The sequence below is a fragment of the Tachypleus tridentatus genome, chromosome 1 (genome assembly GCF_004210375.1).
Source record: "Tachypleus tridentatus isolate NWPU-2018 chromosome 1, ASM421037v1, whole genome shotgun sequence".
Taxonomy (NCBI): Eukaryota; Metazoa; Arthropoda; class Merostomata; order Xiphosura; family Limulidae; genus Tachypleus; species Tachypleus tridentatus.
The window spans coordinates 130,842,493-130,856,854 of record NC_134825.1 but is presented as its reverse complement, the minus strand read 5'-3'; the positions used below and the strand labels follow the sequence as shown (position 1 = coordinate 130,856,854).

Below are 14,362 nucleotides of genomic sequence, written 5' to 3'. Positions count from 1 at the left end.
AGATGAAGAGAAGGTGCTTTGGCCTGCAGAGACAGACAATCTCGTACTACATTAGACAATTGCCAGAAGCAGGCCAGTAGAAGGATTCCAAATCAAGTCATGAGGAAGGAAAAGGGTATCAGAGACACAGGAGGTGAGGAAAGGAATGAGTTAACAAATTTGTCTAATAAAATGCAAAGAACCCATGGGACTGTAATGAAAAACTACCAAAGGGTAAGAATATAACAGTCAAGTTTCCACTGTTCCTCCAGTACTGTTGGTGATCTGTCCATCAACAATGAATAAAACAATGAGATGAGAAACCAATGAAACATGGACAGGAATGGGTAGATAAGGATCAAGATGGAAAATAAGAAATCATAGAAAAATGGGGAATTGGATAAAACGTAACATACCTGAGAAATCATGTAAAAACAAAACAAGCCACACCAGGTCTTCAGGAGAGGTAAGGAAAAACAGAGCAAAATACAGTGGTGTAAAACAGCTATCAAACATATATAAGCCTTAACAGGTACAGCTTTGTCAGGAAGATTAGTGGTTCTCCCTTACAATGATCAATCTCACAATGAATAATAGCAGAAATATTGATTGATTGATTTAGTGTTTTATGGCACAAAGCAGCTAGGCTATCTGCGCGCCAAACGTCCAGTAAAAACATAAAAATAAATTAAATGTAGTAAAATACAGAAAAGGAAATGAAGGTAAAACAAAATTTCATTGAAAAACAGAAAAAGCATAAAACCAATGTTGACACCTAATTTACAATGGCAAGAGAGAAAGCAGAGTAAAAGAAGTTGTAAAGTACTTACTCTAGCAAAATGGTAATGATCATAACCCGCCAGGAAGACTAACAGGTAAGTTCAAGAACACTGTCAGTAACCTAAAGTTGGCCTTTCCACTCCTGGTTCTGGGTTATGTGTTATAGCAGCCATTATCAAAACGTAAAATAATAGAAGTTTTAAAAGACATATAGCAAAATCGTAATAATGAGTAGCCAAATGTCCAGTAAAAAGGTAAAAGTAAAGTAAATGTAGTAAAATTTGTAAAAGGAACAAAGGTATAAACAAAACAGCAATTAAAAACAGAAAATTGCATAAAACTGATGTTGACATCCAATCTATAAAGTTGTAAAGAACTTCTGTAGCAGAATGGTAACGATCATAACCCGCCAGGAAGACTAACAGGCAAAGTACCAGAACCACCTTCAGTCACCTGAAGTTGGTTTTCCAGTCCTGGTTATGTGTCATAATGGCCAGTACCAAAGGGTAAAGTAATAAAAGTTTAAAAGACATGCAGCAAAACTGGAATAACAACTCACCAGGGCGACTCACAGGTAGTTCAAACGGATAGTTCAAACAGCAGCATTAGTCACCTGAAGTTGGCCTTTCCAGTCCTGGTGTCGAGTTATTTAATGTTCTGGCTATTTTTCAATGTCAAATTGAACTAGAGAGATTGAAACTGTGAAAAGGGAACCACAAGTGAAAAGGTGTAATGAATAAATATCCAACACTTAAATGAGATTAAAAAGATTAATGGCCATTAAAAAAAACTAAAAACTTTATCAAGGTGGACAGTGTCACCATCACCAATAACACTGTCCAATGTTACAGATAAACCCTGGGAAAAAACATGTTTAAAATATTGCCGTCGTTGAGAATTGTAACGATGGCAAGAAAGTAAAATGTGGCTGATAGTTATTTGAGTATTACACAAACTACACACTGGTGCATCAGTTCCAGATAAAAGAAAACGATGAGTTAAAAAACTGTGACCAATGCATAGTCTAGTTAGAACAGCTTCCTCCTTCTGAACCTTATGGAAGCTAGATGGCCAAAGCCCAATATAAGGTTTTATTTGAAAAAGCTTGTTGTCGCGTTGCTCACTCCAGCTGGCACGGAGCTGAGCAGCAGAGAAATCCAACAATGGGTCTCCCCACCAACTCCTGTGAAAACAGTGCTTTAGAAATAACACCCAGAATGAAAATGAACCTAAGAATTCATTGTAGAAATATGTAAATCAAACAAAAGTGTTTATGTGAAATGTACAAGTGTAAAAAATTAAAATAAAGACTGGGAAATTAAAAGATCCCTTCAACATAAAGATAAAAATGTATCTCAGAACAGCTGATATGGGTATTAATAATTTTCCTCATAAAGCAGAGTGCAACATTTTGACCTTCCTAGGTCATCTTCAAGTTAACAGAGTTTGCAAATAATGATGAAGAAATCTCACCTCAGCAATTAAATTTCCTATTCACAAGAAGGGCATAAGAGTAAAAACATCTGAACAAGAGTACTGCTAAATGAGGAGTGATATTTTGGGAAAATTCAATAGAGGATACCATTTGCATTGTATCATGAGAGTAAGTCACACTCTTATTGGTGGGTGGTTGATACAATGATTTGCATGAGAAAGACATTGGGATCAGTCAATTCCAATTGAGGGGAGTTAAAACATTTGTGGCATGCATAAACAGCATTATGAAAGGTAGTAACCTACAATATTAGAACCTAGTTTTTAGCATTAAAAGTCTTCAGACTTACAGTTACAAAATTGGAAGAGTACTGATTAAAAGGATACAAAAGTTTTAAAATATAATGTACTGAAACAAGCTTCATACAAACAAAATATTCTTTAATAATTAATTTTTCTTCAATTTCCTGATCATGTATTTTACAAAGGAAATGAAAACAAAATTTAGAAATGAAGTTGTGAATGTAAAAAAATAACACAGAGCAACAGTCAAAGAAAAAAAGATGCACAAAAATTCAACGTAGCCAGATGACAGTTTATCCAATAAGTTGAGAGATAAAATTGTTCTTATGCATTCTTTAGAAAATACAAGAAAAGAAATTACCTCACAATTTCCAACAAACTGAATAAACTCACAGAATATTTCTTTTATAGTTGTCTTGTAACAATAATGAAACAAAAACAAACTCTAGCAGTAAAAGTGTTAAAACCATTTACACATTTAAAACTGTTAGTTTCACATCTTGAGCCATATTCTGCATTACTTCAGACAGTTCAAAACATAAGTGTAATATGTGTTGTCATCCTAATGTTTCATAATCTATCAGACCATGAGAAAACAAGTTTAAGTTCTCAACATCAAAATAATAGTTGTTTGAACATTTCATTGAATCTGCACAAAAGAAACGGAAATGACAATTTAGGCATAAATGAAGGTTGAACGTTAACATAATTTTATTTTTTTTTCAATTCAGGCTGAGCCATATCAAATAGTACTTTAGTATTTTTGAGACTAGTTTTACACTTTTCTTCATTAATATTAACTAATTTAATGACAAAAATATTACTAATACCAACATAAATTGGCCAAGTTTCTCAGATGTGATGAACTGAACCACAACTTAAAACGGGTTTTGAACAAACTTTTTAGCTATGCATGTGAAATGATCATTCACATACACCATTACAGTGGTTGTTTAAAGTTTCTTTATGTAGCTAAAGGTACTTCATAAAATAGAAAAAAACTTAATATTTACTATTTAGGATTTGAAAATGTCATATGGAGTAATTTTTAACTCTCAGAATTGTACAAATTTACGGCTATCTCAACAATTTTAAGTTTTTTTTTGTTGAGGGCTTCTATAGTTGTTGTAACTGCAACTACATTGAGTAAACAATAAAGTGTGAGGTGTTAGTAATAGGTATTCAGTTCATTTTTCTTATTAACTGGACAGAAAAGTGAAAAATTTCTGTGGTGAACAATACTTGGAACTGTATATTGAAACTGCCTTTAGATCATATGTACTATTACACTGCAGGTTTTATTATTAGTACTGTGGACTTACCGTCTGGGATGCAGCTATTGTTGTCATAAAAAATGTGGTGTATGGGAAGAGTATTTATTTTGGCTTGTATAGCACCATCTTTGTAGGAGAAGCGGAAGATCAAATTTCATATTTCACTGATATATTAGCTTCAACTGAGAATCAGTTTCTTATATGCAGAGTTAAGTGTTTATCAATCTAGTAGCTGTGCCTAGCTGGAGTTTCCAAAGGTTTTTGTAAAGTTGTATTCTGGTGCGACTTTAGCTTTTACCTATTATTTTTGTCAAGAATTTAGCACACAAACAAGTTTCATTGTACATCACTTATATTTGTTTTCTTTGTTTGAAGGGAAAAATTCAACAGAAAAACAACTTGGACTTCTAAGAACTAGATTAACATACTTAGCATTTGTGACTAAACAATCAAATTATTTCTTAAAAAAATCATAAGTCATTAAGCCATAAAAAGTTACAGACTTCAGGTTCCAGATCATTAATTAATCAACTAAATATTCCTTATTAAAAAAAACTCAATCATAGATGAAATATTACAATAGCCCTCAACTAAAAAAAAATAACTTCAATTAAGAATCTATATTGCAGAATTTAACCAAAGATAAAGTTTTAATTCATACAATCCTGCAAAGTAAATTTTGTCCAATCAGTAGGCCTGTGAACTTGAAAAGGTTTTGTTTGGGAGGAGGTAATGAAACACCTAATGTGTTGGAACAGTCTAGCCACCAAGCAAGGTCCTCCAACAAGGAAGAAGTACTGATGAGGACAGCTGATCCTTGGATGAGATCCAGTGGTTGCCAATTGCCCACTCTAAGGAATAACTATGTATGCAGCCAAATGGAATGAGGGGTTCTAGAGACGTCATGGTCCCAAAGGAGATAGAACTTTATCCTCAGATTGTGAAGACAAGTCATGAACTCTGGTGACTTATGTTCAAGTCCTGTAAACTAATATAAGGTTGATCAAAGCTGAGATGAGAGTTAAAATAGAAACCTCAAATGAAAGGTGTACTAGGTTGGGTGAGGAAATATTTGGAAATCTTAACAAGCCATCCCAAGTGACTTCATTAAAAATGGAAATGTGATTGGAGGATATCACCTGGAAATGAGTAAAGAAAAAACTACTGATTCTTATAGAAATATAAGCACAGACCCAGAGCAAAAAGCCTGCATAACACAATTCAAATATAAAGGACTGATGTTATACTGAGCAGAATAGCACGGAAGTTGAAAATATTATCCCTGTGAAAAAAATCAGAGAAAACATCATGAAGATTGGACAATCAAAATAGGGAGAAAGGTATCAAAACATTAAAATTTGGTCATCCACAGGTTGGATTAAAAAAACCAATAGAGAAAGAAAAAACATTTTCTATCTGAAGAAGAAGAAAATCAATAATTGAGGACAAAAAGAGACAGGAGTAAAAAAAACAGGAAGAGAGATTGTGATTCCTTTTGATGGCCTGTTTCTTCAACAATTCTGACACTGCCCTTTCCATCTGTAAGTTGAAAAGTGTAGTCATAGACTTGTAAACAGAGAGAGAGCGAGAGAGAGAGAGCTTTTATGGATTTTTTCATAATTTGGTACACTGATAGATATTTTTGACCTACAATTAGAAGTCTCATGTGATGTAAATATAAATCACAAATGAAAAGTTATTCAACACAAACCACTCAAATTTGACAAAAATGTTTGCACATACCTTATAACCAAAAGTCATGTGGGCTATCGATCTAACATTTTGACTATAGCTTCGCCTAAGAGCAAAAGTACACTATTTTAAAATATTTGTCATTCAGATTAAAGAGGCTAATTTAGAGCACCAAGACTATAAGGCAAAAGATGATGCAGAATCAAGTACTGGTTAGGCCAAGCAAACTAAATTAGCAGTTTCAAGATCTACTTTTCAAAAACAATCATATGGGTGGCTGGATATTATTAATTACTCATTGATAAACTTTTGATATAAATTTACCACATTTTACAAAATTATCTTATTTAAAGTGCATTTAGCATCACATGATATAAGCTAAAGCAATTAGCATAAATAACAATGTTTGATAAAGTTGTACCAATTGTATGGAGGTGATGACAAATTGTTAATCTAAAATCTATGGAATTACTATAATGGGAGCTATTAACAATGTTTTAGAAAGAAAAACATCACTATATATAAATATATATATATCAATCTGGCTTATGCTGTAAAGTAAATACCTGTTCTGAATAATAGGGACGTTATCTTAAAGCTAATGCAGGTATATATCAAGTGTCACTTTATTATCTCTTTTGATAGTGCAGCTAAAAAAAGGATTAAATGCATGATCAAAGGAATGAAATCAAAACTGCCAGCCAAACTGCTAAGCACCAATAAGAATTTTAAAATTAAATATTCATTCATTAGTTAGCTAGGCCACATTCTTTGTTTTATTTACCATCATGGCCCAAGCTGAACAAAAAAAAAAAAAAATGCAGCCTGGCTGGCTAATGGATGAATATTCACAATGAAATTCTCATCAGTCCAATAAGTGTAGCTACCAATATGGCCAGCAATTTTAATTTCATTCCTTTCAGTTGCACACTCAGTTTTGTTTTGGTGACTTTTTTTTTCACATCTAAAGTGTTTTTATTAGATTCAAAGGAACCAGGGACATCATCAAAAGCCTCCAGACTAAACAAGGGGCAAAACAAAGATTTTGGAGGAAGAAAGACATACTGGAGAAAGTATGGTAATTTTTCCCAAAAGATCTCAATAAAAGAGGAACCAAGTGGAAAGAGAAAAAGCTGAAGTGGTGGAATTGATCCTTATAAAGAAAAGGAGCTCTCCAAATTCCCCAGAGAAGTCATGAGAGATACAATGAATGCCTTCCGTCATGAGGCAAAGAGACAAGATGTACCTAAAAAGGGTAGAAAGAACAGTTCAGAGATGAGAAAACTGTGAACCAGATAAGGAAAAAGCCCAAAATAAATCTACCTCCCAAACAGGAAAGAACGACTCCAACGACTAGGTGTCAAGCAATGGGAAGTTTAAGTTACCACATGCAAGAACATAATCAGTCAGGTGAGGGGTACAAGGCATAAACTGCAATAATGAAGTTGATCTAGAGATGAATTGGTATGTACAGCTTCAGCTAAAAAAAGGGAAGAGGAAAAAATAAAGAAACCAGAAGAACAAGGGTTATGTAATAGAGAATGTGAAAAGACAAATGATATGAGACTGAGAAAAAGAACTATACATCACTCTATGAGTTTTTGAAAATACAAGGAAGACTGAGAATGTTCTTCAACAAGTATGTATTCCAAAGTAAACACTGGAGGTTAACAAGGTGCTCAAATTCAGGTGAAGGGAAATAAGAAGAGACAAAAGTAGAGGGTCCTGGCTGCATAATGGAACCTACAGGATGATATATGCTGGCTATCATGTCTCACTGATAAAAAAAACTTTCTGCCCAATTGTTGAAAATTTGTTCAGTTTGAGTAGGTTCTTTACCCATATCATCAGAAGAAAAATTCACATTAAACTGTGAAAATTTTAATAGGCAAAAGAATAAATAATTAATTAGAAGTGTCCTCTTGAACTGCAGAAATAAAGATGACAAGATCTTATCTAAATGTCACAGTGTTCTGGTCAGAAAAATTAAAGAATCCATTTTAATTAAGAAAATAAACCTAAACTGAACAAAGATTGGCCTATAGTGTAAAAATGTTAAGAGTTAATATATTAACTTTGATGAAATCTTTATACAGAAATGAGTTGAAATATATGTTCAAACATTATTTTGTATATGCATTGATACAAGATAAAAAATACTTATCAATACAAATACAAAGAAATGTTTTAGATACATAAGACATTCTATTCTAAATCCAATAATATTATTTATTAATAGTTTAGTTATTGGTTTACATATATTTACTAAGCACTGTTGGTTTGTTTTGTGTTAAAATAAATTCACGAATGCTTGATGTTATTTTAATATAATATGAACTTTCTAACACACATATCAATGTTCAATGCACAAATTATAGTGTTTCAATTTAGACTTAACTGGATTAGTGAACCTGTAGGATATTGATGACTCCTTATGAGGCTGTAATAGTGAAATATTAAGTTAATAAAGTTACATTTTGTGATTTTATTTATGTTTGCAGAAATGTATCGCAATAAACTCCAGTTTCTATTAAACAAAGTTAAGAATAATAATAAATATTAAGCATAATTAAACTCAAATCAAGCAAAATTTGAAAATTAACAAATATCTCATGTCTTGGCAAACTAAAAACTACAGTGCCAAAGAAAAGAATGAGGATTCACAACCAAGAATGTGAAGGGATTCATTATATTTGGAGGTATGTAACACTCCTATTGGTTTCTGTTGCATGATGAAATCATCCTGCAGTGGTACAAATTAGGTGTTTTCACATGGTTAGTGGCTTGCAAATTTCTTTGGCAGAATGCATGAATTCAAGAGGAGAGAAGATAGTCTGTACAAGATGCAAGTATACATTTTGAAATTAAGCTATTTTAGAGATTATTAATTATACAGAAATAATCAGATAAAATGCTCATAAAACAAACTGATTTGTACACTTTAACCTTTAAAACAAAATCCCATGAGCTTACAACTGTACCTGTACTACCAACAAAACAAGACTGTTTATAGCAATGTTTCATCTTCAAATTAAAAGTTTAAACAATAAGAAAATTCTAGAGATTTCAGTTTGTTTTTAAATAATACCATATATAAATCAAAGTGGAAGAGTAAAGTATTTTCAGCAAGTATTTTTTCATGTCTTTTACTATGTGCTTAAGCAATATTCAGTTTGAAGTGTACAATGTTCACTATCCAAGTTGTAGACAGTTTTTACTTTCATACTTAAAACAAAAAACAAACATTACAGTAGTTTAAGAAATTTTTAATATTAGTCACTAGATATTTAACCAAGTAAAGACACAATCTGTAATTAATAACTTTTACAATATCTCATAAGAGTTAGTCATAGGTTTAAAACCTATACAATATGTGTTTACAGTAAAATGTTTTCTTTGATATCTTAAACTACAGGCATTGACAACTGTACAAAAAAAAGTGTTAAACACATAGTATTAAAAATGAAGATTCTCCTAACATATTTCTTAGTGTTTAAAACTGCAGACACAAATGAGTAAAATTAAACCCTTTTACACCAAATTTTAGAATAATGTCTCAGTTTGAAAACATTACAATGTAAAGTGTGCAGTAAGAGGCTTTAATATATTTCTTTGGTCTGTTGAATCAAGCATTGCTGATGAACCTTGAATTAGTGAACCTTTAGTGAAACTAAAGTCCACTGCTAATGGTAGAGTGATGATACAAAGAATACAGATTACACATTATATTTTCAATTTTACCTTTGGTGAATAGAAAACAAATCTGTAATATAATCATTACACAGCTAGTCTGCTGTTTAATGCTGAATAATGAATAATATTACAATATCGCATCTAAGACAAACACCTAAATCAATTGATGATGAGTTATAAAGAAGTCAAAACACCATAAATATAACAATTTTAATTTTTTGGTCAAATTAATGCAAATATGCTTCTTTAAAGACTTACCTCAGCATTACAAACTTTACACAGGTTGTTGTTTGACTTTTCTGAAGACTGAAAATGTTAACCAAAAATTAATGCTCATTTAAAATAACTGCCTTTGAATAAGCAAGAGAGGAAAAGATTAATATAACACCACATATTAAAAACTGTTTTGAGGTTCACCAAAAAATCATAACTTAGTTTATATAATTTTTATGATATTAAATACACAAGAATTAAATTATGACTTGCTTATTATGATGCAAAATTTATTCCAAATATAAAACTACAAATGCAAATTTCATGCTTATTTCATAACACAGAAGTACAGATGCTTAAACCCACAATGTTCTAGATCCAGACAACCATTCACCAAACATAGCATTGTCATAAACACTAAATCACAGAACCATTAAAATTCCAAAACTGAATCAAATTTAAAACTACGAAAACCTTAAGCAAACAACCTACTTTAAAATTTAACAAAAATAAAGTTTAAATTGTTTTCCTTTTATTTTCCCTATGTTTATGTAGCCATTTATTTAGTATCATCTGATTATTAGAAGGTCCCAGTGGATGGATTTCTGGGCATTTTCACCAATAAAATTTTTTACTTCTCCTTGTACTCATCATAATTTCTCACATACTGAAAGCACCACCAGAATAAAACAAATAACCTTTGTTAAACTGTAGATGAGAAACTTATAGTTAAGTTGTTATATGATTATAATTATATTAAGGTACACTGAAGGTCTTAAAAAGAGAAGAAAGCTTTTCCACATTAACTACTTTTTTTAGCAAAATTAACTTTAGAAACACAGTTTTAAACTTACATTACATTTGTATTAACTAGCTACAGCTGATTTAGTGATTTTGAAGTCTTAAAAAACAGTTGAAGTTACAAAATCATAACATTTTAATATCTTTTAGTACATACTATAGAAGAGGAATGATCAACTACCTCAACAAGCCATTTTTTCAAACAATCATGATGAACAGCTGCTACATCACCTTTACATTCACAAGGTTGGATAAGTGACCCAGCATCCTGTCTCTCAGTATCATAACAAATCCAGCATTCCACAGCTCCAAGCTTTGTATCTATAGCAACACACCAGAATTGAGCTTGTTTTTGAAAACATTATTTCTGTGACATTATTCTATCTCAAATGTAGAACTTGCTCAAAAATAAGGAATAACAAATACGTTCAAATGACTTTTTCAAATTTTGAGTATAGAGGTATTCATTAGATTATCTGCTAAATCTTTTTAAATTAGAAATTTTAGCATTTCAAATAAACTAATTAACTACTCTGATTAGCTAATAATATTTTCAGCTGTGCTGTTACATTATTAGGGTTATTTATGGCTAAAAGGCTGTCTATATCACTGTACAGGGATTACAAATATGATATTAGGTTAAAAAAAAATGAAACAATGGAACTTGTACAAACTATTTAAAAATATTATTAAACACCTTTTTTCTTTGTGACTATTCATTTGCTTGGAGGCAAAGGTAGGTAAAAAAACATTATTTGCCTGTACAATATGTAAATTGCATTAATACAAACATTGCTTCCTCAAATGATATATATGAAATGAACAAGAACACTGCTTGTATGTCACATGCATATAAAGAACATGAACATTGTATGAGTCTTATATAATAATATGAATGCATTGTATTTAGAATAATATCATCGTGCTTATTTCTACTAATCAGTCTCATAGAAATCAATTTAAGTATTCAGATAACATATTTAATAAAATGCTTGACATACCTATTTTACCAATATTTGCTTTCTTTGAAGAGAATAATGTACCACTAGTGGCTTTTGGAGACTCCAATTTCTTTAAAATATTCTGTGGGTTTAAGATCCATAGTTCTTCTGGCCTAAAATTATTGGGAAAATTTACTTTAAAGTGACAAATACTAAGTAATAAACAATAAATGTTTTGTCATAATTAACTACACAAATTTTTATTTAATAATAATGATACAGAGATTTTAAATAATGTTTAAATAATTTATAATTTTACTTTCTTCAAGCCAAACTTTTAATAATTCAACAAATTGTATGCAGAAAAACAAATTCAAACAGACAAAAGGCTGAATAAATAAACAAAGCATCAATATATTAAAAACCAAAAAATGCCATATATACCATCCTTCAACAATCAAGGAACATTTGATGGAATTTATAAAAACACAAAAACAATTTCAATCCCTTCATTAATTTTGGGTTTTACTTGTCTGTGCAAGATTAGTTTATAATGTTACAAGATGTTCCAGCATTACTTTCCTCAGAAAGTATATGTAACATCTATGTACATAAATCACTAAAATCTGTGTGTTTGTCTCTTTGTAAAATATCCAACTACTTCCAGGTTGAATGATAGTGTGGAACAAGGGGCATTCATAGATGATTCCTCATCATTACAGTGGGGAAAAAAAATATTATATTTTCTATAACATGCACAAAGTGTATGGGGAGGGCACACAAACATATTGTAAATCTCAGAGAGTCCCCTAGAACTTTCTACAGTTCTTAGAAAACTAGCAAAAATGATTGCCAGTATTACTATAATACATAGACTCAGCTGAAGTTTCCACTTTAAAAGCCACTGTAAGACTGATGTGAAGACCTGTTTGAGTTATACCAGCTTCCTAATTTGACCATTGACCTTTAAACTTTGAACCATAAAGCACTTCTGTACCAATAACTGCCTAGTAATTAATAATATGAAACACTGTGGAATGACATTAGAAGCTGAGTGTTGAAAGCAAGTAATAGAAAGTACTCATACTGCCACTAATTTGACTACTATATCTTCCTACAAAGCCATCCTGACCATTGCACAATGTATACCATGTTTTTTTAAGTATATACATTTTGAGTCCTTAAAACTTGTACAAGACATATGGAGAGGTAATAAAGAACACTGCAATAATATGCTATGTTATAAATAAACAGTGTGAAAATTATGAATTCTGTATTATTTATCATAGCATCCACCCATATTTTTTTCAAACCTCTCTATATATGGGCTTGGTTGATTTGACCAACCACATAATCTCTTTGTACTCTTAAGCCTTTTCAGATTTAGTACTTCTAACTTTAAATATAGTGTGTATACTTTTACAAAATTTGGCAGTCTTTCAATTAATATTATAAGTCTTTCACATAAAAAAATAAATTTATTGTAAGGTATTTTTAACAAAATAAAATCAAGACTTAGTCCATGTGAAAAGTAATTTTCATATTAAACTAAGAAATACTTTTCCTCATCTAAAAAAATCTCAAGTTCCTTTATATAATTCCCTAAAACCCTTCAATGCATTTCAAACAGTTTTCTTTCAGCAAAGCTTTATAGTATATCTGTTATTTTCTCTACCTTATCTCAAAATAGAACCAGTCAGTTCAATCAACCTCTTACCCACCCACCTCCTCCTCCAAAAAGAAATAAATCTTATTTACCTTTTTTTTCTTTCTAAAATAATTACAAATTGTAACATGAAAATATATTTTTTATTCTAAGTAGCTCAAGATTCATAAACGCATACATCTATTTATAATTAAATTCTAGTATTTTATTGCACTCTGAACTATGTCTAACTACTGTCTACACCTTTATAAGTTGTAAATCACTAGGGGAACAAGCAGCTCATGTTACACTAATGTATTACATTACCCAAAAACTGCTACCAGCTACTCATAAGTATGCCTCATGAAACTTTTTTTTTTATAATATTATTTATTTTACCTAATATAGTCTTAGCTAACAAAATTATCCCTATTTTTACATTTTAGTTATTTTTATAATCATACATAAAGAATAAACATGAAAAACAAGAAATAAAATACTTATATTGCTGTAGATTGTCAGAGAGTTAATCTAATTTTTTTTTATATATACTAATAATAGTAATGCACTTCATAATTCTTATTTGATTAAATAATGCAGCAAATAATACAGACTATTAACATGCATAAAGTAGACACATTTCCTTCCTTCTCAAACTTTTCCTGGCTTTCTGACTCTGCAACAAGAGTCATTACAAATTCATCCAAGCTAGTTATTAAATTTCTTATGGGAACAATGTTGTAATCAGAGTGAAAATGCATTTAATCATTAAGAACATAACATTATACAATATATGTCATTTCATAGACAAATAGCTTCACTTTATACTGGTTACAGCTAATATATAATTAAACAAAATATAGATATATTAATGAATTCTGAAAGAGTATGTTACAGCTAGGTGTTGCAGGAGGGGTCTGAATTTCTGTTTGACAGCTCTGTTGAAGACTATAACAAGTATGGTTTGTCTGAGCAATAATAATTTTATCAAATGTAACTTACATTTAATTTTCTACTTTTTCAAGAAGTGGTTGATAAAATAGGGAAGATGACATGCTAATAAAAATGTGACACATGGGTCACATTTGGGAAAATTCAGGATTTTTTAAAATATTGACTTGTAGAACTAAAAACTTAAAACTTGCATTCTGTTAAAATATGGATTTTGTTAAGATTTTATGCAATTCTAATTGATAATACAAATAAAGTAGTTTAATAAAATTTTGAATGTAAGACACTAAAAGGTTGTGTTATGAGCAGTAAAGGATACCTTTGGCAATAGGTTAAGTTCATAAACCAGACAAAGAAAAGCTCTCTCAGCTTGTGGTTTACTAAATATCAGATGTAACACGTAATTCAATAACAATACCTTGCCTTATATGTCAGTTTCAGAAACTAGACAAAATGAACATTTCCAAGCATACAGAAAGTATTCCTTGTGTAACCTGATGTTTATATTAACTTGCATTGTTGATGATTTAAGAATAAAATAGTTGTACTGAAAAGGTAAAGAGCAAGGGAACTGCATATTATCCAATATACAGATGATGCCATATATCATACAGTTATAAAAAATATTCTTCTTACTGCATCTTTTAACAGGTAGT

At 30.8% G+C, this 14,362-nt stretch overlaps 1 protein-coding gene across 8 annotated transcripts in view; it reads right to left on the bottom strand.

Moving 5' to 3' along the window:
• The window catches only part of LOC143223813 (uncharacterized), a 104,156-nt gene that overhangs the window by 16,435 nt on the left and 73,359 nt on the right, over positions 1–14,362 (bottom strand). For 7 of the 8 annotated variants that reach the window (XM_076452292.1, XM_076452291.1, XM_076452296.1 and 4 more), the window contains 3 exons: positions 11,171–11,283; positions 10,351–10,490; positions 9,414–9,461 (listed from right to left, as the gene is read on the bottom strand). In XM_076452292.1, coding sequence (XP_076308407.1) covers positions 9,414–9,461; positions 10,351–10,490; positions 11,171–11,283 — 301 coding nt within the window. Of the gene's footprint in view, positions 1–7,610; positions 8,297–9,413; positions 9,462–10,350; positions 10,491–11,170; positions 11,284–14,362 lie in introns of those variants that run through there. The other variant, XM_076452306.1, reaches the window with a different exon arrangement.